Source organism: Candidozyma haemuli (assembly GCF_002926055.2).
Source record: "Candidozyma haemuli strain B11899 chromosome Unknown G_2014730914, whole genome shotgun sequence".
In the NCBI taxonomy this organism is placed as follows: Eukaryota; Fungi; Ascomycota; class Pichiomycetes; order Serinales; family Metschnikowiaceae; genus Candidozyma; species Candidozyma haemuli.
The window spans coordinates 836,645-863,834 of NW_020289905.1; the positions used below are offsets into that span (position 1 = coordinate 836,645).

Genomic DNA, 27,190 nt, shown 5'->3' on the forward strand with positions numbered 1-27,190 from the left:
TTCGCTGAACCTCCATATCTTCATTACCAGCTTATCAGAACTTTCGGTGGATCCCGTAAACCAACGTTAGAAGCACTGCAGTGTCGCTTGTAAAGATCCAGACACAAAATAGAAGATCCACAGTGGTGGTGATTTACGGGAGCATGTTCCTTCGATGCCAAGTCTGGAGTGATTCACGAGAGGCTTTTCGAGGAATGAGAGGGAGGTTTCTGGGCGGCTCCCAGGGCATATCCACGGGAGAACCACAAAACGAAAATTAACAATGATACAGGTGGGAGGTATAAACCCGGTGGAGGCTGTTAGGAGCACATCAAAGGTTGTTTTGGGGAACAGCGGGACCGAGTTCGGATACTACTCAGAGTACATGCTCAGGCATTTGCAGCCACAGCTTCTCGGGTACACTTGCAGAAAAAGAAGAGATAGTATAAACTTCCTGGCGCTGCCATGCAACGAGCTTCCTTTCTGAGCGTCTGTTTCACTTGCTGGGCTTTTTTTATCGTTGCACAGCGTGTGGATGCTATTCCAGGTCTACGCGGTCTTGGAAGGCTCGAAGATGCATAGACCAACGTCAGTATCATGCGGGGCGGAAGCATATTTGGTGTTTTGGCGAGTTAAGACGTGGTGCCGAGGCAGAGAAGAACATAGAGGGGGAGTTTAATCAACGTGGGTCAAAGGAAGTTATGGTATGGGGATTTGCATTGCCAGCTCCAGCTGGAAATACCACTCCTGTAAAGGCAAGTACATAGCCTTTCGGCAACTTCCGTCCGCTAAACTAGATATACTTTATTTCTCTTCAAAGCTTATACTGTCGGATCCGCTTCTACCTTCTGTTGCTTCCTGGAATACAGTTCAGGGGCATGCACGTAAAATAGCCTTTCGTGTGCTTCTACGAAGTCAATTATCTCTGACTGGTTAAGCAAAAACACTTATTCACGTACCCTGGGCTATCAACCCGTAACTGTCAACGGTTACGATAGACAAGCATATTCTACTGAAACACTGGTTGACCACTGCTACTGCTTCCTTCCATCCTTCTTTACCAGCCCTTTCCAGTCCTTCCAGGAAACCCCCAACTCGTCCAATTTCACATTTTGCAGTCTGCGGCGGTTGTCCATCATCCAGCTAAAACCTTCCATGTACATGTGAGTCAAGCTCCATTTGGATTGTTCCCTCTTCGATGTTCCAGCTTATCGCGGACGTTCTTGGCTTGGCAGTGGAGGTGTATCTGCGGAGCCTTTTTCGGCGGGAGACTTGGGTTTGTGACAGCGTAGGTTAACGTTATTTTAGGTTCTAATTACGAAAGAAGATCAGGTCTGTTGGTATATGGTTGTAGGATATCCATGGTTTCTCGACGAGTTTTGGTCCTGGGAAGCTCAAACTTGAACTGGAACATACTTGTTTTGCGCTCTATCGAGCGGCGTCGAAGGTCTCCTATTTTTCAAGATTGTGGTATTTTTGTTTACAGGTAATTTGCAACCAAACACTTACCGTGTATGTGTACTGTATACAGTGTCTGTATGTTTTCGTTTAACCATGCACAATGTGCGACATGCGTCAAGAGTTGGTTTGCAACCGACATAGTACTAGTGAAACGTCTGTTTCGTGGTTTATCTGGTTGTTAGGGAGATTGGAAGTTAGTGTGATGGTTCTTTTAAGCAGTGTGCATTACTAGTGTTTCAGTGGCTTTTTTGGGGGCTTCTCTGAGGCTTTTTTGCATGGATATGGCCTGATTTCGACGTTGCATTTAGTGTTACTACGAAGAGGTACAAAGATCAAAAGGGTTAACCCCGAAATTCTTTATCTGGGCTAAGGTAGACATGGAAGGTGGAAGAGAAGTGGCTTTGGTTGTTTTGCAAATTTAAGTTTGAGTTTGGGGAACTTGGGAGTGGAACAAAGAGCGGTTAAAGGAAAGGAAGCAATGACAATGTAGATCGTGGATTAAGCGAGTCAGATGGAGACTGGGATTTTTCAGGAACAGTTCTGGGTTTAGGGGATTACAGTAGGTTCAGAATGGATATCACTTCTTGACTTACTTATATGAATGTTCCACAAGGACAGATATAGTTGGACTGGCTTGAAAGGAAACGTCCTTTGGAAGACCAAAATCAACAACTACATCTCCTTCCTCTCAATGCCTTCATTTGATTCCTTCTACACCTTTTCTTCCTTCTTTAACAATCATCATTTTATTTTCTCTAATTTCACAACACAGCCTAAACCCCTGGCTCGCCGGCAAGAACCTTGATTGGGTCGATGTTGTGGGCCTGCAACAACTCCTTGACATCCAGGAAACCCGTGTAGATCTCGTCCACAGTCTTGTTACCAGCAAGCTCCTCGAGCGTGAAGGTATCGTCTCTCTTTGGAGTGAAACGACCGAAGATACCGAAGAACTTGGAGAATCCCCAAGCAATAACCTTACTGAGCCAGGTGGAATCGTTAATGTCAATAGTATCTTCGCCAATCTCGGCACCAAAAATACCTCTAACGTAAGAGCTCAAGATTTGGTGGTACACAATGTCAGCACCTGGGTATTCAAGGTTGGTGGTACGAACAGTACGCTGGCAGCCCTTGATAGGAGACTCACCATTGTAAAGGCCTTGCAACCAAGTGAAAGCAGCACCAGCACCAAAGAAGGTCTCCAAAGTGTGACCAGTGCCCTTGGAAACAGCATATTCAATGGATTCAACTCCCCATTCACAGTAGTTCTCGTAGGCTCTTTCAGGCTGGATAATTGGCACAATCTCGTCGCCTTGACCGTGGAAAATGAACAAGGGGATCTCTGGAAGACCGTCCAGCTCCACATACGCAAGCGTGTTGTTTCTGATGATCTCGGCAATTTCTGGAATGTGGAAGAAGTCATGTCTGTGTCTAAAGTAAGGCACAAGTCCCTTGAAGAACCTCTGGAACACATACTGGATGAGCGAGTTCACAAGACAGTTGTTCTTGGCTGAGTAGAACTGGCGGTGTCTAAAGTCGTTGATTTCGCTGTCAAAGAGCTCCTGGTACATGGAGTACTCAGACATAATACCGTTGATGGCGTTGGCGTTGATACCAGCTGCAATGGTACCATCGGTAGCGATAGCGGTAGAAGTAATGTTAGTGACAAAGCCACCAACAGCAGCACCAAGAATACTTTCCTTAAGCTCTGGAGCGTACGATGGCTGGAGCTGGGCAGCCCATCCAGAAGCCAAAGAACCACCAGAGAAACCGTAAATGGTAACCTTAGCGTCCTTGCTAATACCAGTAACGTCACCAGAGTTCAAGGCAGAACGAATACCGTTCAAAACGGCTTTACCAGCTTGAATACCAGCAGTGAAAGCAGCCTTAGGGCCCTGGTAGTCAGGGACAACCACGTACCAGCCTTTAGAAAGACCGTACTCAATGAATGGAATCTCAGTTTGGGTGGTGATAGTATCTGGGTGAGACTTGAACAAAAGGGCGTACGAAGGAGCACAGTCAATGTTGTTGGAGTCCTCCCAGGCCTGGTAGGACCAGAGCTTGGATGGGTCGGCGTTGTAAGGTTCCAAAATAGTGGTAACCACGACGTTAGGGTTGCCAAACGAGTCTTCAGAACGAACAAGAAGCTGGTAAGAGTTCTGGACATTCATGGCAAAGAAAAGCGAGCTGACCATCACTGGTGTGTGTCTGATATCAATGATATCACCACTCTGGTAGTCAGAGATGTTGGCTGGGACACGGTAGAAGTCATCCTCAGAAGGGAAAAGCGGCGACTTGAAGAAGATAGCCAGGGCAGTCGAAGCCCAGAGGAAGAGGGAGAGGAAAAGCATGGTGGGGAGAAGAAAGAGAGGATGGGAATTGGGCCAATTTATAATGCCCAGAGCTCCAGTTTCTTCCAGTTGTTGGTGAGTTTGTGTGTTTTTGGTATTTTGCAGCCAAACAGCCGTCCTACATGGCCATGCAAGAAACAGATACCATGCGTTGGGGGTAAAGGATGTGGAGGACTGGGGAGTGTTTACGTGGAGACGAACTTACGGGGAAGGAGGTTTGGAAGTTGGAAGATGCTTGGCTTTCCTGGTTAAGTAGTATTCTGTTGATATTTAGACTTAAAGTTTGGAAAATGAACCAAAACCAAACTCCAACAAACAAGAATCCTTACGTGACAAAGCCCCTTTCTGGAAGATATCTCCATGTTTCACACCATTGTTTGTACAAGACATATGGTGATTCATCCATAACCGAAATAACCGACGCACAGTCTCTTTCGAAGCAACAAACACTGGGACAACCAGACTAAAACCGTGAATACGCCAGGCCTGTTTGGCCCCGACTAGCGGGTATTTTCCAGCCACGGGTCTCGACATTCGCTTCTACTTGACATAGTGTTTAAGTAGCTGTGCATTTACAGAGGATATGGAATATGCTGCGTCACAAGACGTAACTGGTGGTTTGCCAGGGACTACTTGGCTTCCAAGACACCTAAGAGGCAAAGAGTCACCATACATCGAAGTACATGGAGGCTTTGGTCATCAGTTTCCGTAGTTACATGGAGCTGAAGAGTAGTAAGGCTGAACCAAAGACACTTGGACCTATATCTACCCAAAGCCTGGTAAATCTAAAACACCGTATTCGTTCGTTATCTGACCTAACTGTGGCTCATGCCGTTATCGGTCTCAGCCTGAATGGCGGTATTTCTCGGCTTCCCTTTGGTGATTTTGTGAACCTATCTGTGCCCAGAAAACAGTACACAGTTAATCGAGTCAAAAACGGAATCAAACCGTATTTCTCTTTGTTGGACCTATCAAAGTCGTAAAGCATCACAAAATAAGTAATAGAGTTTGGCAAGTACAGTTCGGTTTGTGCTGAACAGTAAAGGCTATTTAAGTGCACAAACTGGTTTGGAAGACCAACTAGGTTCTTACAAAACCTTGTCTTCCTTCACTTGCAACCGCAGAAATCCCAGTGTCCTCCTCGGCCCGAGGAACTTCAGACGTAGCCGTTTTGTGTCGCCAAAGCGTTCCCGGCTGCATCGAATATTCAAAGCCTGGTCTAGTTTTAGGCGCTTTACAGAACCATGTTTTTAGTGGAGCGTGGAGGGAGCGTGGATAGCAGGGACCCTCGTGGCAGCCAGACCGTCCTCGGCTTAGGAAGACGTTCTTTTCGTGGACGTTGTTTCTGGTGTTTGTGGTATTTTTCCTTATCTTTCCGATAGACACCAGAAGGTTTACCCAGGGTCTTGGCTTGTTATTGGTCTAGCAAAACGCTAGGGTCCATCCAACTGAACACAATGCCTGTGAAACTTCCATTGAACCCTGTCCCAGATAAGTCCCTTTGTTACTGATTTGATGTTGCATTCCATTTATCTGTAGAATATACAAGATATCTAGAAACTACATCTACTAGTCAGGTTCCAAAGCACCAAAGCTTCTCACAGTACTTCCTAGATGTAACATGGATCCATAAAAGTAACCTCCTCTTAAACCTACCCTACATTCTTCGTGACAATGGCCCAAACACTTGACGTTCTTTAACCCACCGTGCATTCACAACCCTCCATGTTTCGGTCGTCCCTTGAACAACACCACTTTTGAGTCACTTTCTTCACGCACGAGTTTCGATAACAACGGTGTTCCGACTTGGATAGCGGTCTTTTGAAAGTCGAACGCAGAGAAGGCTGCTCATGGCTGGTACATCGGGAAGCTCCCCGGACGTCTAGGTTGCATTTATCTCCATACAAATGGTGTTTGTGGTACTGATAGGTAATCTGGTTACTTTTGGTTACTTCTTTCAGAAAGCGCTACTTAGATAGGCCCTAGGAGGGTGAAAATGCCGTTTAGAACGTCAACAAAGAGCTGGCTTATCGGGGTGGACTCTTTGTAATTTCTTGTTTCCTCTCCAACCTTCTGTCCCAAAACGGCCCTCATGAATGTATCTAGAAACTGGATGTTCATGATATCTGCGCCAGGGTAGAGAAGGTTGGTGTCTCTGGAAGTCATTTGGCACCCCAGAGTAGGCTTTTCACCATTTAGACGTTTTTCAAGCCAGACAAAACCAGCTCCAATGCCTAGACACCCTTCACTGACATGGGCAGTGTACTTGGACACGGCAAACTCAATAGAAGGTGCTCCCCAGGAACACCATTTCTTGTATGCCTCTTGAGCCTGGTTCATACTAATCACTTCATCGTTCTGGGCTTGGAATATAAAAAGAGGCATTTCTGGGACGCCCAGGGCCTCGTCCAAGGCTAAGGTATTGTTTTTCATGATCTCTGCAATTTCTGGGATTTCCAAAAACCCGTTTCCATCCCCCATCCATGGATCCAGGCCTTTGAAGAGCTCTTCATACGCATAAAGCTCAAACGTTGCTCCAAGACACATTCTTTTCGCCTCGTAGAACGTTTTTAACCTTTTCTTGCCTATTTGCTGCTCGATAATAGGAACTAGCGCTGGGTACTCTTGCATCATGCCGTTTATCATAGCCACTACAAGCCCAGAGAAAGGACTTCCATCGTTTGTAAGGTAAGTCTCGGTGTTGTTCGCCATAAGCCCTCCAAAGGCATTTCCCACTATATTAGACTTTAGTTCGGGTGCATAGTTTGGCTGGATCTGGGCTGCCCAGCCTGAAGCTATGGATCCTCCAGAGTACCCATATAGGCCTACTTTGGCATCTGGTTTAATACCAGTAAGTTCACCAGATCCTAGGGCAGCTCTTATTGCATTCAAAATAGCCCTTCCAGATTGAAGGCCGGCAGTGAAAGCAGCCTTAGGGCCCTGGTGGTCAGGATACACCACGTACCAGTTCTTAGACAAGGCAATATCCATAATGGTCATTTCAAACTGTGACGGAAGCGTATCCATAGAAGCTCCAAATAAAATAGCATAGGAAGGACTGCAATCGAGGCTTGGAGAGTCCACATATGACAGGTACGATAAGATTTTGGATGGGTCGGCGTTATATGGTTCTATGATGGTTGTAACCACAGAAGTAGGTTCACCAAATGAGTCTTCTGACCTTACTTGTACTTGCCATGCGTTTTTGACGTTTAACGGAAAGACCATGGATCTTAGGTGGACTGGAGGAGGTCGCCAGGCGATGATTTCGCCAACTTCGTATTCGGAAACGTTAGCAGGTATTTCATAGAATGGGTCGTCCACTGGTTTCGTCGGAAGCTGAAAGGCCAATGCCAAAGGGGCCCAGAGTAGCCAAAGGAAAGTAAAAAAGTTCATTGGAGAAATAAGTTTAGCTAAATCTTATCTTTTTAAGTTGGTGCTGGTGATTCGTACCAGTCGTTGGAATGTAGAGATTACTACCCAAAGAAGATATAAAGCTTGGAGAAGCTCAAGACAATGGAGAAGTGGAGACAAGTTCGGATAGTTCTACAAAAGCTTCTTGTTGGAAATACGCTTCTTGTTCGAATAAACTTTCTATTCTTCTTTCCATGCATAGTTTGTGACTTGGAATAGACTAGGTGATTTAAGCTGGATCTCACTGGAAGGCTTTAATAGCAGGGCGGTATCTTCAACTACCTAACATCGAAGACTTTTCCGGGAAATCCAGTTTTATTAAAATTTAATTATCTTTCATTTTTGTCTAAATAGTCCGAAGACATAGTCTTGGAACTGTCTGTCATTGTTGGTACTTGCGCTTTTTGTGGCTTTTGAAATACCAGGTTTTCCCCAAGCATTGTTCAAAAAGAAGCCATGGCTCATTAAAGTTTTTTTTTTTTTTTTTTTTTCTATTCTAGAATCGGTTTAAATCAACTTTTTTTTCGTAGAGAAGCGCTTTGTCTGGAGCTTATGTAATACCATACTCTTCCAACGAGTAACCACAGAACCATCACTTTCCCCACAAAGCACTACCAAGCTGACTCTTCAAAATCTATCTAATTAACAAAACAACTATCAACTCTAAAAAACACACTAACAAAATAAAAATACTCACAACAGGAACGTCTCGTTGCCCTGGAGAACGCTCCATGGGTTGATTCCCTCTGACTTCCACAAGTCCACCACATCACCAAGACCTTTGAACATCTTGTTCTCAGTATGGTTCGTGGCAATACGGACTCTGGGACTTGAAATACTACTTTGGTCAACTGGCGTCAAAAGCGAAAACCAAGCTGTAAGTACATGAGCAAGCACCTTACTCAAAAGCGTAGACTCACTCAAATCATCAGTATCCTGTCCAATTTTGGCTCCAAAGATACCCTTCACCAACGTATCCAAAAGCTGGCGGTAATTAGCATCAGCTCCAGGGTAGAGAAGGTTATTTTCTCTGAGTGTACGTTGGCATCCTTCAATGGGTACATGTCCATCGAACACTCTCTCAAGCCATGCAAAACCAGCTCCAAGACCTGTCACGCCTTCAAGAACATGCCCAGACGTCTTGGAAATGGCAAATTCAATGGACTTGGCTCCCCAAGAGCACCAGTTCTCGTATGCTCTCTGGGGCTGCTCCAAAGGCACAACCTCGTCTCTTTCTCCCTGGAATATAAAAAGTGGAAACTGGGGAACGCCATGACTAGAAGTCAAAGCAAGAGTACTATTCTTGACAACTTCAGCAATCTGTGGAATCCCAAAGAAACTTGCACCTTTGATCATCCATGGATTCTGTCCTGTGAAAAGCTCCACATAGTTATATACTCCAGAAAGCTGTTTAAGACATAAAGTTTTAGCTTTATAGAACTCTTCAACCCGTGCCAGATCCATCTGTCTTAGGAACAAGTCCTTGAGGTACGAGTATTCCTGGAGGATCCCGTTCATGGCTGCCACAGCTATACCTGAAAAAGAAGTGCCATCTATGGAAAGTGCTGTCAGGGTAATGTTCGTTACGAACCCTCCAAAAGCAGCACCTATAATCAGCTTCTCCAATTCTGGAGCATAGTTTGGCTGAAGCTGAGCTGCCCAGCCAGCAGCAATAGATCCACCAGAATACCCATAAAGACCAACCTTAGCATCACTATCTATTCCAGTTAAATCAGTGGTTTGCAAAGCAGCTCGGATCCCGTCAAGCGTTGCTTTACCTGATTGAGGCCCTACAGTGAATGCCAGCTTGGGGCCTTCATAATCTGGAAGAACCAAGTACCAGTTCTTCGAAAGACCGATTTCCATCATGGCCACTTCAAACTGGATCCCAATGGTGCTCATGGAAGCGCCATATAACACAGAATACGAAGGGCTGCAGTCTAAAGAAGCTGAATCTTCAAACGCCTGGTACGAAAGAACCTTGGAAGGAATGGCATTATATGGTTTGATAACTGTAGTAACAAACGCTGTAGGTTCGCCAAACGAGTCTTCGGTTCTTACGAGTAGCTGCCATGCTTTTTCCACGTTTAAAGGAAAGTAGATGGAGCGTAACTGGGCAGGCGTATCTCTCCATTTGATGATGTCACCGTTTTTGTACCCTGAAACGTTAGAAGGGACTTCGTAAAAAGGATCTTGCGTTGGAGCCAAGGGAGGATCGATTGGGGACCCAACTGCTGTTGCAATCCAGAAGAAAACAAAAAAGAACGACTTGAATAGCATGAGTTGGTGGTGATAGTATCACCATTCCATGCCCAATCTCCACTATTTATCCCCTGGACTGGTCTTCTAGTATCTACACGTGGTGGATATTCCATCAAAAAGGCACAAAACCGTCTATCTGTCTATATGATTAATTTCCCGGAGTCCTATAATAAGGCGGAATAATTTGCAGCCATACGCGTGGCTTGTTTGACACTGAAGCCATGTCAAGTCAATAGACAAGTGAAGTGAATGAAGTCCAAAGGCATAGAGAATTAAACTATACGGCAAAAGATTCTTAAAAAAACACTCTTTGACTTAATTTTACTAAATTTCTCCCAAGCGGTTTCCACTAATTAATTACCTTCAGTTTGTGCTACTTATGCCTCAACGACTACTCACCCATTACCGGGAATGCCTGGACGGACTGGACCGTTTTGGCAAATCTTCTCGGCACGCTTCAGCCTCCAAAACCTGTCAAAACACAAACGTTGCCCCTGCTTTATATTTTACACTTCAAACATGAATATGCCAGCCACGTGGAGTCAACACAGAGCCCTTTGTTCGTTATAACACCTCCCGCGCCGTGCAATGCCTGAACTATAGGGACTAACGCTGGAGAGGTTAATTGGGGGAGGAGGAGGGGGTGTTTTTATTGTGGCTCTCTGTTTTGCAGTTCTGATGTTGGGGTCTTCTCTTTGTAGTGGTTTTGAATTGTGTGTCTGGTGAAGGCTGTGGGTTGGACAGAGAATGAGGCAACCTACTGGATACTGCCGCAGATGGAATTCATAGATGAGCATGGTTAAGAAGCGCCTGTTATTGACAGTTTAGGCTAGAAGGAATTTGAAGGGTACTGGTAAAAAAGAAAAAAAAGGAAAAGTTGTTAGTGTTTATTGCTGGAGTGTGGTAGTGTTAGTGTATGGCTAGTGCTGGGAGTAAAAGTGGACTCTAGGAGTATCTAGCATAGGAAGAGCGTTACAAGGGTATTCTGGGAGATTTTGGCTTTACCCTTTGATGTGCTTTTGGTAAAATATCGGTGTATCGGAATTTTCTTTCACTTTTCTTTTTTTTTTTTTTTTTTTTATAGTATGTTTGTAGTTTCTACGAAAGTTGAGGTATATACTCACCTTTTTAGTTTGGCTGCGAAATGATACAAAGTATGCAAAAGTTAGATTGCCCACCAAAAATCGAAAATAGCTCCAATTTAAGAAAAAAGGCACCCAGAGGAAAGCTTATTGGGTGAAAAAGTGGCCTATAGCTTTTTTTGGGTCGTTTTCGGCCTTTTTCGGTCTTTCTGGTGTGACAGCCCAAGAACGCTCTTTAGACTGCAATCAATACGTCAAAAACGCAAGAAGTTGCCACAAAAACAAGGCCTTTCAGGAAAATAGATGAACGTTTAAAGAAAGTTTGGAAATAGTCTCTCCTTTTCCTCTTTTGAGGTGCCATTTCTCACAATATCTCTACTACCGCTTCTAGTGCCTTCTCACCCACCAAGGCTAACCAGTAAAGACATCTAGGCATTTTCGAATAAAACCTGTTCAATTCTTACCGAAATCAACATTGATAGCTTCGTACGGGCCTTAATCCAAATAGGTTCCGAAAACTACCCCATGCCAGCAGATCAGTAACCTTAAGTACACCACTCAGACACTACCTACTCTCCATCCACCAACTCATACTCCATCCTCCCCAACCTGTTCCCACCATTTGTACCAATCTATTCACCTCGACTACGCCATGTAAATACACCTTCCTTCTATTCATCCACTACAACACTACAACACTGCTACACTGCACCACCACACCACCTATATCCACCAACACCATCACCATGCAGCCCTAACAATCCCAATCAGCCAAAGGCCCCAAAAGAAGAAAAAAGACCAAGTACCAGGTATCAAACCAACATTCTGTACTTCCACCGATAGCCCCTTTTGCACTCCATTGACATCGCATGCTTCTTCCTCTGTCTCACTGGTCTCCCACTCACAAGCTCACTATATTACTCGCCTCCACCAGCCCAACTCGCCCTCTCCAGCCTCAATTAGCTCCAATTAGTATTCCTAGGCCAGTTCAAACCCCCTCAATTCAACCGCTGTGCAATTGATGCCTCCACCAATCAGCCCCACATCTGGCTGTTCCTGGCTGTATATTGACTCCGTTTTTCGTGCTTGGACCTAAAAACCAGAACCCCTGAACTTCACCAGACTCCCCGAAACTTCCAAAAGCAATTGCTTTAAACCACCAAAGCGTTTGCTTCAGACCATTACCAAGGACGCTCTGTTGATTTCTGGCTACTTTTCCAGACAACCCACTTTTCAGCTTCAACTTTTTCAACCTTAATTTTTCAGTCTTCAGCGAGATCAATTCCGCTAACTACAACCTCCATCTACCAAAGACAACCCCAACACATGCTGGAGATTGGTAGAAATATAAAAGAACGGACGTCCTACAACAAGTTCCGTTCCCAGCAAAGGGATAGAGATAATGTGGCACGCAGAGGGTACACTAACTGGTTATACGATGAGAGAGACCTAGCAGATCGTGATTGCTTCTTTGATGACGCTAGTAAAGTGTGTAACACCGAAAAACCACTCATTTGCATCGACGTGGAGGCCCACGAACGCGACCATAGTAAGATCACAGAGGTTGGTGTGGCTATCTATACGCCAGCTGAACTGAGAGGCAGCATAGTGCCATATATTAGACTGGTACATATGATTATTGCAGAAAACCAGCACTTGCGGAACAAATCGTATGTTCCTGATCATATGTACAACTATAATGGCGGCAAGAGCTTGTTGATGACCTTAGATGAAGCTGCTGAAGCCATCCAAAGGAGCATTAATCAGCTCAGTGGTGATGACATAGGCCAAGGCATATGTATTGTGGGACACGGAATGGAACACGATTTGGAATGGCTAGACCAAATGGGGGTTGAGATCGGTATCGCTGACAAGTTTGATACCCAGGACTTCCTTCACTTGACTCACCAAGGTCGCTATTCCAGTTTGGAGTTCGCTTTACGACTTGTTCGTCAGCCATATGCGTTTTTGCATAATGCCGGTAACGATGCTTACTATACGTTGCTTTTAGCACTTTGCTTGGGAGATCCGCTTTACAGAATTCCTGCCCAAATCGATTCTGTTGAAAGGATGGGAATGTTCAGATGTCGCCAGAAGAGCGGGGTTGGCCCCAATGCCAGCCTACTGGTAAATGGCAGCTTGCAAAGGTATCAAAAGTACCTCAACAACCAGCCAATTTAGCATGGATGAAGAGGCCCAATGATTGATGGGTACTACGTACTAAGAGATGATTATGAACCAGAGGGAGGTCCAATGCCTCCAGACTTTTCTTCTAAACCATATTCCTATTACAACGCTCTATCTAATCAAATGAGGTATCTGCAAACGGGTCCACGTTCTCCCGCTGCCACAACTGAATGACATCACCAAGACCCTTGAACTCTGGCAAAGTCGTTCCATCGTCTCTTTTAAGCGCCACAGGCCCAATCTGCTTAATAAGAGCTCCAAAGAGCAGCTGCATGATGGTACTGACCATGGTGGATTCAGTGATGTTTCTTGTGGTTTCACCAACTTCTCCACCTCCAAAAGAACTAAACAACGTTCTTACAAGTTGACGGTACTGGATATCGGCGCCAGGGTAAAGCACATTGGACGTACGAACGGTTCTTTCACATCCATCTACTGGTTCGTCACCGTTAAACATCTTTTCAAGCCATACCAAAGCAGCTCCACTGCCCTCCACGACTTCAAGAATATGTCCAGTGGTGTTGGAAACAGCAAACTCCAAACTGTTGATGCCCCAGTCACAGTAGTTCTCGTATCCACGCTGAGCACCAGAAAAAGGCACAATCTGGTCTTCAGTGCCATGGAACACAAACATGGGGATTTCAGGCATGGGCCCTTCTTCAAGAAGAGCTGCAGTGTTGTTCTTGATGACTTCTTGTACTTGGTCAAGCTCAAAGAAGCCCCAGCCTTGAGTGGCCCATGGGTTCTTTCCAGAAAAGAACTTGACAAACATATAATCAAAGATAGACGTCACAAGGCATTTATCCTTTGCAGAAAGGAAACTTTTAGTTTTCTTCGTTTCAATTTCCGTATCCACAAGATGGGAAAGCGAAGGGTACTCGTTAAGCAAGCCATTGATGGCATTAGGAATAAGGCCTCCAAAAATAGTTCCATCTGTGGCTTCAGCAGTAAGAGTGATATTGGTAACCCAACCACCCACAGCACAACCCACCAAATTAGGCTTCAATTCAGGAGCATACTCTGGCTGGAGAGCAGCTGCCCAGCCTGAAGCAATGGTTCCACCCGAGTACCCCCAAAAAGCAGCTTTAGCGTCTGGATCTATGCCAGATATATCCTCAGAGTTTAAAGCTGCCCTGAGTGAATTAAGCGTAGCCTGACCAGACTGCTTTCCAGCGGTGAAAGCACCTTGAGTGCCTTCATAATCAGGCACCACCATATACCAACCCTTGGCCAAAGCTGTTTGCATAAGCACCATTTCTGCCTGGACTACTATAGTATCCATAGGCGCATTGAACAACATGGAGAACGAAGGGCTGCAGTCATTGGAAGCTGAATCTTGCGCTGGCTGGTACGATAAGAGCTTCTTTGGATCGGCATCGTATGGTTCTAGAATAGTAGTAACCACGATATTTGGTTCACCGTGGGAGTCCTCAGAACGTACCAGCAACTGCCAGGCGTTCTTGACATTGACAGGAAAATAGATCGACCGTATCATTGCCGGAGCCGGCCTCGAAGCAATGATATCACCATTCTTGTACAGCGAAAGGTTGCCTGGAGCCAAGTAGAAGTCGTCTTCTGTAGGCGCTGTAGGTTTAATGAACAGGGCCGACACAGCAGCCGTGTAAGTCAAAAGCGAGAGTAAGCGCATACTAACAACGATGAAGAGAAGAAATCTACGAACCCAGGGTCTTAAGTACTGATGTTTGGCTGCAATTGCCATAATCGGAAAGCATATACCCCAGAAGTGACATCTGCAAGTACAGATACCCGGGCTGCACCGGCATCGGGCCGGCGACAACATTTCCAGGCAAGGGAGGAGATCAAGGGAAGGAGAGTTTTGGGGTTTAGTGGATTTGGTGGTTTTTGATGTTACTGGTGCTTTTGGTGTTGCTGATGTTCTTCTTTTTTGCACCCAAATGGCAGTGAGACTTACCAGGAAGACAACCAGGGCCCATTCTTTTCCAGATTCCCAATTCCAGATTCCAGGAAACCAAAGTTTAAGGTCAGGGGACCGGCATTATTTTTTCAGAAAAGTCCGTTCTGCAACTCATGACCCAGTCGTTAAGGCACAAGACATTACTACACTTCCTAAACAGGGAACTTCTTCTATGCACAAGCCACAGGGAAGGAAGGAGAGGAATGGGATGGGAAACCAAGAAGGAAGGAATAAGGGGAAGATTTGTGGAGATCGAAGGGAAGAGTATTTGTTGAAATGTGGATATAAATATGTATATATATATGTATATATTTGTGGTTCCTCAAGAGCAGAGTGGTTGGCTGGTGACAGTGGTTTACGGTGGAAAGGTGCATATGTGAAGTGGACTAAAGTGGAGGAATACCTGGAGGGAGGAGATTTGTTTCAGGAAAGGAAGTTTAACGAACGCATGCGTTGCCAGGCGCTTGTGGAGAAGGGAAGAGGTTGTATAGGAAAGAGAATGGTAGAGTCTTGGATGAAGTGAGTGCTAAGAAAACGAGGAAGGGGAAAGGGAAAGAAGGGTTTCTGGGTTTTTGAGGGTTAGAAAAAGATCCTGTTTTGATGTCTTATATCTGTTCTTTTTGTTCTTTTTGATCCACTTGTTCCACTTGGATGGTTGTTTCACCTGCTTTGTGTCCCCTCAGTGGTATTGTTCACTGGAGGCGTACAGTAGCCTGGAGTGCCTCGGTTAACGTGGAATAGAGTTTCAGAAGGGGACTAAACGGTAACAATAGGTGGTGATTTTCCCGTCTTTTAGTCCGGAGAAGCCCAGGAGGGAAGTTTCAGTGGTAGCTGGAATGGAATGGTGGTTTGCAAGAGCATGAGAAAAGGTCTGTTTAAGCTTCCCAGAACAAGGTCTACTAATCTATTTTTTCAAAAGCATAGAAAGGCATCTTAGAATTCTTTCTTCTTCTTCTTACCTCTCTTCTTTCATTACGCTTTGTGTTGACGTCAGTTGGTCGTCTGGGGAACGTCATTGTCAGTGCTTCAAGCAGAGCTACTAGAAACACAGTCACCAAATCCCCCACCTAAACGCTCTAAACCGTTAGCTGGGACACTTAACTGCATTAGGAAACAACCCCTTCTTATGGTTATATTATAAGGTTCACTTTAAGCTTTGTCTGTGGTCTCCCACGCACATGAAAATTATCAAGCAGTAACGTTGGTAAAGATGAATATCCATGTTATTCAGAAAGAAAAAGTGGATCTTTCATCCAACTAAAGGTTCTACCACTGTCTACGAAATCCACTACTTTCCCTGCTACCACATTACCCAAACCTTTAAAAACCATACATCTATTGGTCTAGCACAAACACTAGTATCTAAAACTTTTAATTCACAACGACTTCCCGTGGAACAGCATGAATTCCGTGTTCTTCCCACAACCTAATCACATCGTTCAAGCCAGGAACGTCTGGAACTTCATTTCCATCTCTCTTATACGCAATAGGACCAACAAACGTAAAGAGGAACCCAAACACTTTCTGCAAGAAACGACTCAATAAAGTCGAAGTGTCTGCGTTCTTTGTAGCAACTCCAAGCTTGCCTCCAAACACTGAACTGACCAAAGTCGACACTATCTGGTTGAACTGGGCATCTGCGCCAGGGTAAAGTAAGTTAGTAGTTCTTTCTGTACGCTGGCATCCATCAACAGGCTTTTCTCCATTAAGAACCTTATCAAGCCATACTAAAGCTGCTCCTGAGCCTTGAACGGCTTCAAGCATATGGCCCGAGTTCTTGGAAACTGCAAACTCAAAGCTTTTTATACCCCATTTACAGTAGTTGTCGTAGGCTCTTTGAGCACTCACAAAAGGCACAACTTCGTCGACTTTTCCATGGTAAACGAACATGGGGATTTCAGGAATCGGTCCGTCTGGCTTCAAAGCAGCTGTGTTTTCAATAAGTACCTTTTTGAATTCAGGGTTATCAAAAAAGCCCCAGCCGTTCTTCGCCCACGGATTTGGGTCTTCAAAAACAGCCCAAGGGTTCGTTTTCTTACTAAAGAACCTGACCATTTTAAACTGTTTAATAGAAGGCTTGACACAGTTTTTCTTGATCTTCACAAACTCTCCCTGCTTGTCTTCTCTGATTTCTTGCTCCACTAATCCACTAAGACTAGGGTACTCACTGATCAACCCAGAAAGAGCATTTGGAATAAGTCCAGCAAAAGCTGTACCGTCAGCAGCTTCAGCAGTGGAAGTAATGTTCGTAGCCCAGCCTCCAAGAGCACATCCAACAAGGTTGTTCTTTAGTTCAGGTGCATACTTGGGTTGTAAAGAGGCAGCCCAGCCAGAAGCTATAGTTCCACCAGAGTACCCCCAAAGAGCAGTTTTAGCATCAGAACTGATTCCAGTGATTTCCTTGGATCCCAAGACAGCTCTTAAAGAGTTAAGTGTGGCCTGGCCAGACTGAATACCAGCTGTAAATGCTCCCTGGGTTCCCTCGTAGTCTGGAACCACCAAGTACCAGCCTTTGGCTAAAGCTGTTTGCATGAAAACCATTTCTGCCTGGAGCATGATAGTATCTGGGGATGCTCCATAGAGCATGGAGTAGGAAGGACTGCAATCGTTGGAGGCGGAGTCCTGGGCGGCCTGGTAAGAAAGAAGTTTCTTTGGATCAGCGTTATGGGGTTCCAAAACGGTAGTAACCACTATATTTGGTTCACCAAGGGAGTTCTCAGAACGAACCTGGAACTGCCAGGCGTTTTTGATGTTCATTGGGAGAAAGCTGGGTCTGACGTTGCCAGGAGCAAGTCTCCAGGTGATAATCTGTCCATTTTCGTAGGAAGAAAGGTTCCCTGGAGCCGTATAGAAGGCGTCCTGGCTGGGAAGGGTTGGTTTGACCAATGCTGCTAGGGAAGTAGCGAATAGGAAGAGAAGTAAGTGAAGCATGGAGAAGAGAAAGCAGAAGGTAGGAATTGGCTCTTTTTATATGTTTGGAGAGGGGAGAAGGTGGTTTGGTCGTTTTTTGCACCCAAAACGGTGGATGCTGGAAATGCATACCAAGTGAAGTACCGGCTGTGTTGCGGGGTTGGAAGCGAAAGGAACGACAGTTTAGAGAGAGGAAGAGGAAAGAGGGGAGCTGGTTTGGAGTGGGCTTTTGTTGATGGAGGTGGTTAATTGGTGGTCGGAAGAAGTGAGTATGAGAACTCAAGAAAGGCAGATTGTATGTCAAGAAACAAGGATTACAACTTACGAATGTGGTTTGAAATTGACGACTCTCTACCCAGACACCTAAGGAGCAAAGCCATATTGTTAGCAATACTTTGTGGTTGCTTGCTGCTTGGTCTGGCTGTGGAATTGAACTGCTGGTTAAACAGGTATATCCAGAGATAAAGGGGAACGATAGAAATTTGCATTACGTTTTGTCCCCACACTAAATTACTTAATTCACGCTTTCTTCAACCGTTTACAGAAATAGGGGCACTTTCTGACGTTATCTTACAGTTACGATACGTTTCTTGCAGTTGACCTACGCTTACGGAACCAAAAGGCCCTAAAACAGACCAACCAAAACTTCCATTCCACGCCTTTTAATATTCTACAGGCCGTTTCACTTTCCAGCAAAACAAACACTCAGTTTAAGCCTCCCTGGGTTTCAAGCTGGAGAAGTAGGTAACTTCCTATTACTACCGTTCCTGGACCTGGAAAGTTCCCGGGATATTCACCACTAAACGGTCTACTCCACTTTCTGTTTTGAACTTTCCGACAACAAGCCTTCAAAAGTAAACAAAAGAACTCCTGAAAACCAGCTGGTTTGGTTGATGTCATCGTTAGGGCTGGTTCCAAGAGAAGTCAGGATGTGACGTAACTGCCGCAACACAAAAACCACCCCACCGTTTTAAACGGCTTTTTCAAGGGAAGAAGAAGATGTTGAGGGGAGAAAGGGGTGGATTGGAGGTATTTAGGGGTGATTTTGGGGGAGAAGAGTGACTTGGCAGCGAGGTTTGGAAGGCTGTATGGATGCTGTACTGAGGTTGCTTTGAAGAAGTGCTTACATCATGAAGGCTGCTTGTGGGGATGGAAAAGGAGTTGAGGTGGTTGGGGAGGTGAAAGTTAGGTTTCTGGAAGTGGAAGCTTGCTGGGGTGGGAGTTGGAAAACGTGGAAGTGAATGCTTAGATGAGGAAGAGCAAGGATGTGCTGGATACTGGAGAGGCATAAGTTCAAAATGTATGATTTCATGGAAAGACTTGAAAAAGATCAGCTTTTAATGGATTGAACTAGGACTGATGTTGAGGGCCTCCAGAGACTTCCATACTTCCACCTTCGGAAGACCCACCATATCATGTCCAACCCAGAACCACTAACCAACAACTAAAACCACAGAACCACTAACAAACAGTCGTTGCCTTCACTCCCACTAACCGACCAAAAAGATCTATGAAGAACCCATTAGAGCATCGCTTAGCAGCTGTAGATCTTCGATCGATCCCAAAGCCAGCCCTACCAGAGTTTATCCGTGAAACCATAAACGCAGATCTTGCCTCAAGAGAAGGTCCAGGGGCAGAATAATTTCTAGTTTCAGAATCTACACTTTCCAAATGAAGGTGTCTCCATGTACTAGGCTATCGGCACCAGAGAAGAGACAGACATAGTCAACCAGTCAACCAGTCTACTAGAGCACCCAGCAGGTAACATTCCACATCTACTTCTTCATCTTTCGAACCAAAGAGACCCTTCAATTCTTCATGTCTTAGCTTCTCTAATTTATCAGAAATTACTAGATTTGTTCATCAAACATTGCCCTAGCTTCTGAGCTACACGTTTCTTTCCCGAGGCTTTCCAGTAAAAGCCTTCGCTTAACCAAGTGACGCTACGTTTCCAAAAAAAAAAAAAAAAGACCACTAAATGGCCGTAAGTGTTTCTGATCTGACCCCAAAAAGGTATTCCACAGTCTTTAAAAACCACCCAAAGCCTCCATCTCTTCCAGGAAGCATCTCAGTCCCAGCACTGACTTCCCATACATTGGACCTGAAGACTCCACTTCCCAGTACTTTCCATGATACCAAACTCCATTCACCGGTAAAGGAAGCAAATTCTCTTCCTATCTCTTTCTCTGCTTCCCCTTTCTTCCTTCGCTTCACCAGCCTTACGGCTGGTTCAGCTGGTTCAGCTTACCGAGGCAATGCGCTTAGCGAACTCCCACCACTTCCCCCAAAACACCCCAAAAAACCCCAAAACACGATATCCCAAAAGGGTCCCACACCCGCATAGCGCCAACCGCCGTGTCACTTTGCGTATGTCCCAGAAACGTCGTTGGCTATATAAGTCTGGGGTTGGCTGGTGATAGAGTTTTGGGAATCTGGAAACAAGAAGTATCTACAACTTTCACTTTTACTCTCCGCTATGGCCATGGGATTTCATTGGGGCCAATTTCAGTTGGAAAGTGGCACCATGAGAAAATGGAGAAATGGGAAAAAACCTGGGAGGCCACCTAAAACAGGAAAGTGTAAGCCACGAGTGGGGGGGGGGCCTGTCCAGGGAAGAATAGCCATTTTAGCCATTTTAGCCATTTTGAAGTGAAATGGGTGCTTCCTTTGGGTCATTACTTCTTTCGGGGCGTGCCGAGGAAGAGGAGACGTTGCACCAGGGTTTCAGTGGAAAAATGGGAAAACCAGCCCAGGTTGCAAAAATATGCACATACGGGGAGGGCGTCCCAAAAGAAGGTTAAATAATATTTTGGGAAGGATGCCTGGCTGACGATCTGGGATCTGCACGATGTGCATGGGTACTGCATACAAGACACGAGTAAAAATATTCGGCTCTCAAATCTCTCAAGAAAGGCCTCGAGATGAGGTTATGTGCAGGAAAACAGGCCCTGAAACTAGCTATATTTGAAATAGTCTTTGAAATTACGAGATTTCCAAGACTTGGAGGGTCTAGCTCCTCAAAAGGAACAAGGACAGCTCAGGGGCTTCCTGTTAAATTTTCATCCTTCCATTGTCATTTTTCCAGGAGATACGGATTTATCAGATTCTAGAGGCCCCAGAATGGCCCGTTTTCCATCGAAAAACCACCCCAGTCACTCCACGAACCCAGATAATAGCGAAATCCTCGCTCTGGAAAAGCCGCGGAGTCCTGGACGGCGCAAGCAAGAGAAGGGATGGCGAGGCAGGGCCAGTGGCTGCAAATCAAGCCAAGCAACGCAAGACGCAGTGCAAAGAGAAATCAAAAGGATCAAGGTGAAAGTGATAAGGCATTTGGAAGTTCCCTACAGCATCTGGAACGAGTTTAGGGTGGAACTGGCGGTCATTTAGACACGCCTCATGGAGGATCTATAATGGTTAGTTAGAGGAGGAGCAAGCGAGACCTGAAATTGGAAGAGCACTCTGGAATTGCATTCTTCTGGAAGCACGTAAAACAAAGCCAGCAGTCACCCTACGAGAAAACGTGGTTTTGTAGAAACCCGTATATGTAATAGATATTATAGGTTTCTGGGTCTTTTCGATGCAAGCGAGAGAGATGGATCTGAGAGAAGGCTGTGGATTCAGATGAGAGGTATTTTTTCTAGTGGGCTGTCACGGTTGAGGGTATTCTTTCTTTTTCACAGATCCCACAACGTTGCAACCAGGAATCTGGAGAATTAAGATGATGCCGTATTAAGAAGACGCAGGGCGTGGCGTTTTGTGGTCTGGAAGGGTCTGTGGGCGGGGCCAATTTCACTGTCCATACCGATTTCAAGGGTCCATTCCAGAGCATTTCAAGCCCAAGTGAAATATGTATTGGAATGGCCTGAAATTGGAGGAATAGGGTTAAGTAGGGCCTTGGGCCATGCCATCGGCTTATATGCAGTACGTGCATTAAACTGGCGTGAGAGGGACCATGCGAGAAGCACGGAAGCTGCGAGGCAGCGCGACGAACAATGCGGAAAGGGAGAGTAAATGGTAAGGCAAATCGTTCCACCTGCATCTCGTGCGTCCCAGATGCCGTAACGGCATACACATGCATGAGGGTTTTTCCGAGGCACAAGCCCTGGCGCCAGTCCCACTCCGGAAAATCCACCCTAACCCCCCCGTATTCGGGGTTTACCCTTTCTTTTGCCCTTTTTATTATTTCTCCTCCATCTCCTCGTTTCCCTGTCTATATAAACCAGCCGTTCCCACCCTCTTTCTCGCCCCCATCCAACAATCTTCCAAATATCCACAATGGCTTACTACATTGACCAATCGGCACTTTCTCCTTCTGCCTCCGCTGAAGAGCAATGGATCAACAACTTGTTGTCCACGCTGGCGCCCATGACCACCGCCAACTCCTACTCGTTCAACATGAACGTTCCAGTGGTGGAGTCAAACTTCTCCACCGCTGACTTCCCCAGTCTCTTAGAAGACAACAGTGTCTTTTCTGGTTCTTCCAGAGCTTCTACAGTTTCCACTCCTCCTATAAAAGAAGAAGACTGGGACCCTTGCTTGGAGCTGGACAGCCTGGACTTCATGAACACTGTTCTGTCCAAGCTTCAAATGATGCAGCTGAAGAACAACCTCACTCCAAAGGCATTGGAGTCTATTTTCGATACCAAGGACGTACTTAAACAGAGCGTGGAAAGCAGTCCAGAGCAGCAGCAGGCTCCCCAGCCACAGCAAACACACAGACTGCTGAAGAGACGGTGCCCCAGAAAGAGACTTACTGAGTCTCAGAAAGAAGCACACAATAAGGTGGAAAAGAAGTACAGAGTGAACATCAACTCCAAGATCAACAGCTTGCAAACGGTGATTCCATGGTTTGCCAGCGATAACGGGCAGAAGCTGCGCATGGACTTGAAGGTGAATAAACTGGTGATTTTGGAGAAGGCGTTTGACTATATTGTGTATCTTCAGAAAGAGAATGAGGCCATGAGGAAGCGTCTCGACAGGCAATAGTGGGGCGAGCCTTCGAGCTCAAACCCGAAGGGTTTGAGATAGAGGCTCTCCAGGGTTTCACGAAAACCCACAGGTATAAAGGATCAAACTGATATAGTTTGATAAATGGGTTTTCCAAAATAATACAGGCTAATGGTGCTTCAGTTCCACAGAAAACGGGTTCTTTAAATTATAGCTTTTTTCACGAATAAACGAACAATTAGAAGACAGGTAGTTTAAAGCTTAGATCAATGCAAGAAAGGCTAAAACGCCAGGCTGAGCCGTTTTTCAAAAGAAACGACAAGTCCACCAAAAATGCAGAAGAGGCTAAAAACTACTACAACCACCTTTTTCATCCCGAGGACCACCGTCTGGCTCCACTTGCCTCGCTAGCGCAGCCACACGGCTCAGCCAATGCTAAATATATCCATTCATTGAGCCCCAGACAGCCCCAGAGAGCCCCAGGCAGCCCCAGCGGTTGCGTGGTTTCCAGCAGGAGAACTAATATCTCATCCCGACGGGTAAATACGGGACGCAGATGGAGAAACGGCTAAATGGTGAAAATGGCTCACTTTGAGGGTTTTAGGAGGAGGACGAAGAGGAGGTAGGAGGAGGTGGTGGAAGCTGGTGATGCCAGAAGTGGGTATCTGGTTTCCAGCAAATTCTACTTAGCGTCTTTTTGAAACTGAAATTCAGACTTTTGGATATTTACTGTTCTTTGGTTTTTATCATTTTTCATTCCTCCTCATCGTCTGTTTCCACTGGCGTGGAAACATACCATCCACCGTAACTGCCCGTCAAAAAGCTTCCCGAATAATTCCTACATAATTTCTGTACAATTTCTGTATGTCTCAGGTTAGCTGTTTTCCTTCAAATGCACGGCCTGGCGTCGGCTGCAAACATCGAATGGAATGGACTGGTTGGACGGTTTGGGATGGGAATACGGGAACGTGGAGTGGTTTTATGGACTGCCCAAAGTAGGAAAGGCCGCTTGGGGAAAACGTCTGTGGTTTGCTGATTTTTTATGTGAATATCTCCGGTAACGGAGTGGGTGGACCCACTGGATGGGGTTGGAAAATTGCATGAAATATCGTTCAATGTTGGATTTGGATGGTTGTTTATTGGACTGGGTTGGCACAAATGGGTATTGGTTGATTCTGGGTTTTCGGGTTTCCAGTTGTCGTTGGATATTAGGGTAACTTACGATATGTAGATTTAATGGGGAATTTGTAGGTTTCGATAGTTCGTTGTATGTTTGTGGACCAGTGGTATTGGTTTCCATGAATTTGATTGAACTTGATTGAGTACATCGATTTTCGACATTTAAGGTTTCAATTACTTATAGATCTATTGCTCTTCATTTATAGAATCCTACTCTAGTCTATTGGTTTTCACGAACTTCTAAACCTCCAGGTTTCTAGTTGTCTTTAATTAATGTTACTGGTATTCCCAGACTTCAGACTTCCAGGTTCCATTACTCAATTGGTTACTTGCAATTCATGAGTAATTGCCCAATTTGTTGTTCTTCTTTCTTCTTCGTTCTTCGTTCTTCGTTCTTCTTTCCTCTTCTTTCTTCTCTCTTCCTTCTCTCTGCCTTAACCCTCTACAAATCCCTCTTTTTCATCTCTATAAATACATATTAGCTATAACTTAGTTTACCCTCCCAAACAGTGAATCTAGAAACGACGGTTGGCCAATGGCTGGGTGTTGGAACCGGTCTGGCGACCACGGAATCCACCGCCGCCACGACCAAAACCACCACGACCACGGCCACGGCCTCCACGGCCTCCACCACGTCCGTATCTAATATGAGAACCGTAAGAACGACGGTCGAATCTCTGCAACTCAGGAGGAACAGTCTGGTTGGCCTCTCTCATGATCTTACACAAGTCACCACCCAACTTGGAGTTGGCGTCGGTGAAGAGGGAAACGGCGGTACCTGAAGTACCGGCACGACCAGTTCTACCGATTCTGTGGACGTAGTCCTCGATGTTGCCTGGCATGTCGTAGTTGATAACGTAGGTGATACCCTTGACGTCTGGATGTTAGTACAGTGAACTCTGAGTTCGGGAAGGATGGTCTACGGAAGAAGAAAGGAGTTCGATATCTATTGATTACTGGAAAGCATGTATACTTAAAGAGTCAACGCAGGCAAGTTTGTGGGTGAGAAGCCGGCTGGGAATCACCCCGGCGCTTCAAAATGATCAAAATATTAATGTAAACTTGCTTCACGGGGAGTTTGGTTTCGTCTCCCTGTCGATCTCGTTCTTTCTGTTTGCTTTCTCATAATCAGTTCGTGTTCTAGTCTCCTTCACTTTCGTAGTCAACAAAGTGGCTTTACGGAGAAGATCTCGCTGGACACCTTCATTACTGTCACCTTAATAACGTTTCGTACACATCGGTGACAGTCCGCTTTTCAAACCTTCTTAGAAGGAAAAAAAAAAAAAAAAAAAAAAGCCAAAATCAAAAAATATCAAAAGCGTTAACCGGTAACGCTAGTCAATCTTTGCAAGCTGAACGTTCCTGACGTTTCAGCTCATGCTGACGCTTAGAAATGTCGCTGACCAGCAGCACATCTAAGCAACCCCATCCTAGTCCGTTAGTAAATCAAAAAAACCAAATTACATACCAATACCTCTGGCAGCCACATCGGTGGCAACCATAATAGGAGACTTACCGCTTCTGAATTCACGCAACACCCAGTCTCTCTCGTGCTGGTCCTTGTCACCGTGAATAGCCAAAGCAGGCCAGCCGTCCTCTCTCAAGAACGAAGTGATATCGTCACAGGCTCTCTTAGTAGAAGAGAAAATAAGACACTTGGCCTCCTTGTCGGTGGTGGCAGTCTCCAAGTGCTTGACCAAACGGTCTCTCTTTTCGAACTCAGTGACAACCTCCACAAGCTGAGTGATGGTGTGGGAGGCAGCCAACTCCAAAGAACCAATGGTGACCTGAATAGGGTCAACCAAGTAGTCTCTGGTCAAGTTCTTGACTTCCTTAGGCCAGGTAGCAGACCACATCAAGGTTTGACGGTCTGGTCTGATCTGGTCGACAATCTTTCTAATCTGAGGTTCGAAACCCATATCCAACATTCTGTCGGCCTCGTCCAAAACCAAGTAGGTGACTCTTCTCAAGTTAGTCTTCTTGGTCTCCAACATATCGATCAAACGACCTGGAGTGGCAATACAGATTTCCACACCACGGGCCAAGTCTCTGATCTGCTGACCCTTTGGAGCACCACCGTAGATACAGGTGTTTCTGATTCTGGAAGAGGCACCAAACTTGGAGCACTCCTGCTGAATCTGAACAGCCAATTCTCTGGTAGGAGCCAAAATCAAAACAACAGGACCATCGCCGTGCTTCAAAAGAGGCTGAGCGTTGATGTGCACAATAGCTGGCAAACAGTAAGACAAGGTCTTACCGGAACCAGTAGCAGCAATACCCACCATGTCTCTACCAGACAAAGCCATAGGCCAACCCTGGCACTGAATGGCAGTAGGTTTAGGGAAACCCTGCTGCTTGACCTCGCTAAGCACGTAATCTGGGAACCCAGCCTCGTCAAAAGAAGTAATAGGCTTTGGAATGTCAGGACCCTCAATGGTCATGTCGTTCTCCTTTCTGAACGCCAAAACATCGCTCTCAGAACGAGCAGCAACCTCTGGGTGCTCAGTGTAGAAGTTCTTCTCGAAAGGAGGCAAAGCATCCAAGTCCCATTCAGGAGTAGTAAGTTCCTCTCTTTCATCAGGTCTTCTTTGGAATCTGCCACCACGGCCACCGAAACCGCCACGGCCACCGCCGCCGCGGCCGCCAAAGTTGTCCCTGTTGTTGTAGTTGTTGTAACCGGAGTTGTAGTTGCTGTAACCGCCGTTGTAGGACATGATGAAAAGTGGTTGAAGAAGGGAAGAAAAAGTGGGAAAACGAGGGTTTATATATGCGAGCGATGAGGAAGAGAAATTTTATCAGTGGGTATATGCAGGTGGGACAGAACGTCTAGGGTTAAAGCATCCTTTTGGGGGACACTATTAAAGGAGAATAGACTATAAAAGAGGGACCTCGACTACGAGGGCTATATGGATAGACTGGGAGGGAATTTGGGGTTGGAATTGGGGAATTGGGTGGTAGTTGGGTGGATTACTTATATGCAGGTCGTAAACAGAAATACAATCTGAATCAACGCCATCGCCATCCCGATAAGCGTTTTCGTTATATGGCCATAGAGAAGGCCATAGATAGTGTCATTTTCAAGCTTTCTAACAATTTTCTAGAGAGTGGGGAGGTCCATGAATGGGAATGCAAGAGAAGCCTCCTGCATGCGGCTGCATGGGCATCTCTTCACCCATAGAAACCACAATTTGGTCCCACACAAAAAAAAAAAAATGAAAAACCATACTGACGGTTTTCGAGGGTAGATGGGGGTTGGCAGAGGTTAAATGGGTGGTTTCTGGGTGTAATTGGGCAGTTTTGGAGAAATCTGAGGATTTTCAGTGTATGCAATTGACGAGATGAGCAGAGCCAGCAGAGACTGAAAAGGAATGCAGTGATGGAAAAAGAAGGTAAACTGGATATTTCAATGAAAACAGCAATGCAGTTGAAAATGTTGAAAGTATAAGAAACTGAACAGTATTGTATGTTTGTTCTTATAGTTTTGT

General features: G+C 45.5%; 8 protein-coding genes across 8 annotated transcripts; 2 read left to right on the forward strand and 6 right to left on the reverse strand. All coding sequences in view use genetic code 12, as the record gives it.

Annotated features, from left to right (window-relative positions):
- Positions 1–2,213: 2,213 nt before the first annotated feature.
- On the reverse strand, positions 2,214–3,788 carry CXQ85_004470 (uncharacterized protein; the record flags this gene model as incomplete). Its single annotated transcript, XM_025488086.1, has 1 exon — positions 2,214–3,788. The coding sequence occupies one exon, from the start codon at positions 3,786–3,788 to the stop codon at positions 2,214–2,216; it is 1,575 nt and encodes a 524-aa protein (XP_025341894.1).
- A 1,971-nt stretch (positions 3,789–5,759) lies between these two features.
- Positions 5,760–7,184, reverse strand: CXQ85_004471 (uncharacterized protein; the record flags this gene model as incomplete). Its single annotated transcript, XM_025488087.1, has 1 exon — positions 5,760–7,184. The coding sequence occupies one exon, from the start codon at positions 7,182–7,184 to the stop codon at positions 5,760–5,762; it is 1,425 nt and encodes a 474-aa protein (XP_025341895.1).
- Positions 7,185–7,895: 711 nt separating this feature from the next.
- Positions 7,896–9,482, reverse strand: CXQ85_004472 (uncharacterized protein; the record flags this gene model as incomplete). The annotated part of the gene is made up of 1 exon (XM_025488088.1): positions 7,896–9,482. One exon carries the CDS (start codon positions 9,480–9,482, stop codon positions 7,896–7,898), a length of 1,587 nt encoding a protein of 528 aa, XP_025341896.1.
- Positions 9,483–11,872: 2,390 nt separating this feature from the next.
- Positions 11,873–12,727, forward strand: CXQ85_004473 (uncharacterized protein; the record flags this gene model as incomplete). The annotated part of the gene is made up of 1 exon (XM_025488089.1): positions 11,873–12,727. One exon carries the CDS (start codon positions 11,873–11,875, stop codon positions 12,725–12,727), a length of 855 nt encoding a protein of 284 aa, XP_025341897.1.
- A 121-nt stretch (positions 12,728–12,848) lies between these two features.
- On the reverse strand, positions 12,849–14,381 carry CXQ85_004474 (uncharacterized protein; the record flags this gene model as incomplete). The annotated part of the gene is made up of 1 exon (XM_025488090.1): positions 12,849–14,381. The coding sequence occupies one exon, from the start codon at positions 14,379–14,381 to the stop codon at positions 12,849–12,851; it is 1,533 nt and encodes a 510-aa protein (XP_025341898.1).
- A 1,659-nt stretch (positions 14,382–16,040) lies between these two features.
- On the reverse strand, positions 16,041–17,600 carry CXQ85_004475 (uncharacterized protein; the record flags this gene model as incomplete). The annotated part of the gene is made up of 1 exon (XM_025488091.1): positions 16,041–17,600. One exon carries the CDS (start codon positions 17,598–17,600, stop codon positions 16,041–16,043), a length of 1,560 nt encoding a protein of 519 aa, XP_025341899.1.
- Positions 17,601–21,854: 4,254 nt separating this feature from the next.
- Positions 21,855–22,565, forward strand: TYE7 (regulatory transcription factor TYE7; the record flags this gene model as incomplete). The annotated part of the gene is made up of 1 exon (XM_025488092.1): positions 21,855–22,565. The coding sequence occupies one exon, from the start codon at positions 21,855–21,857 to the stop codon at positions 22,563–22,565; it is 711 nt and encodes a 236-aa protein (XP_025341900.1).
- Positions 22,566–24,220: 1,655 nt separating this feature from the next.
- Positions 24,221–26,419, reverse strand: DBP2 (DEAD-box ATP-dependent RNA helicase; the record flags this gene model as incomplete). Its single annotated transcript, XM_025488093.1, has 2 exons — positions 24,221–24,582; positions 25,174–26,419. The coding sequence occupies 2 exons, from the start codon at positions 26,417–26,419 to the stop codon at positions 24,221–24,223; spliced, it is 1,608 nt and encodes a 535-aa protein (XP_025341901.1).
- Between the last annotated feature and the right edge of the window lie 771 nt (positions 26,420–27,190).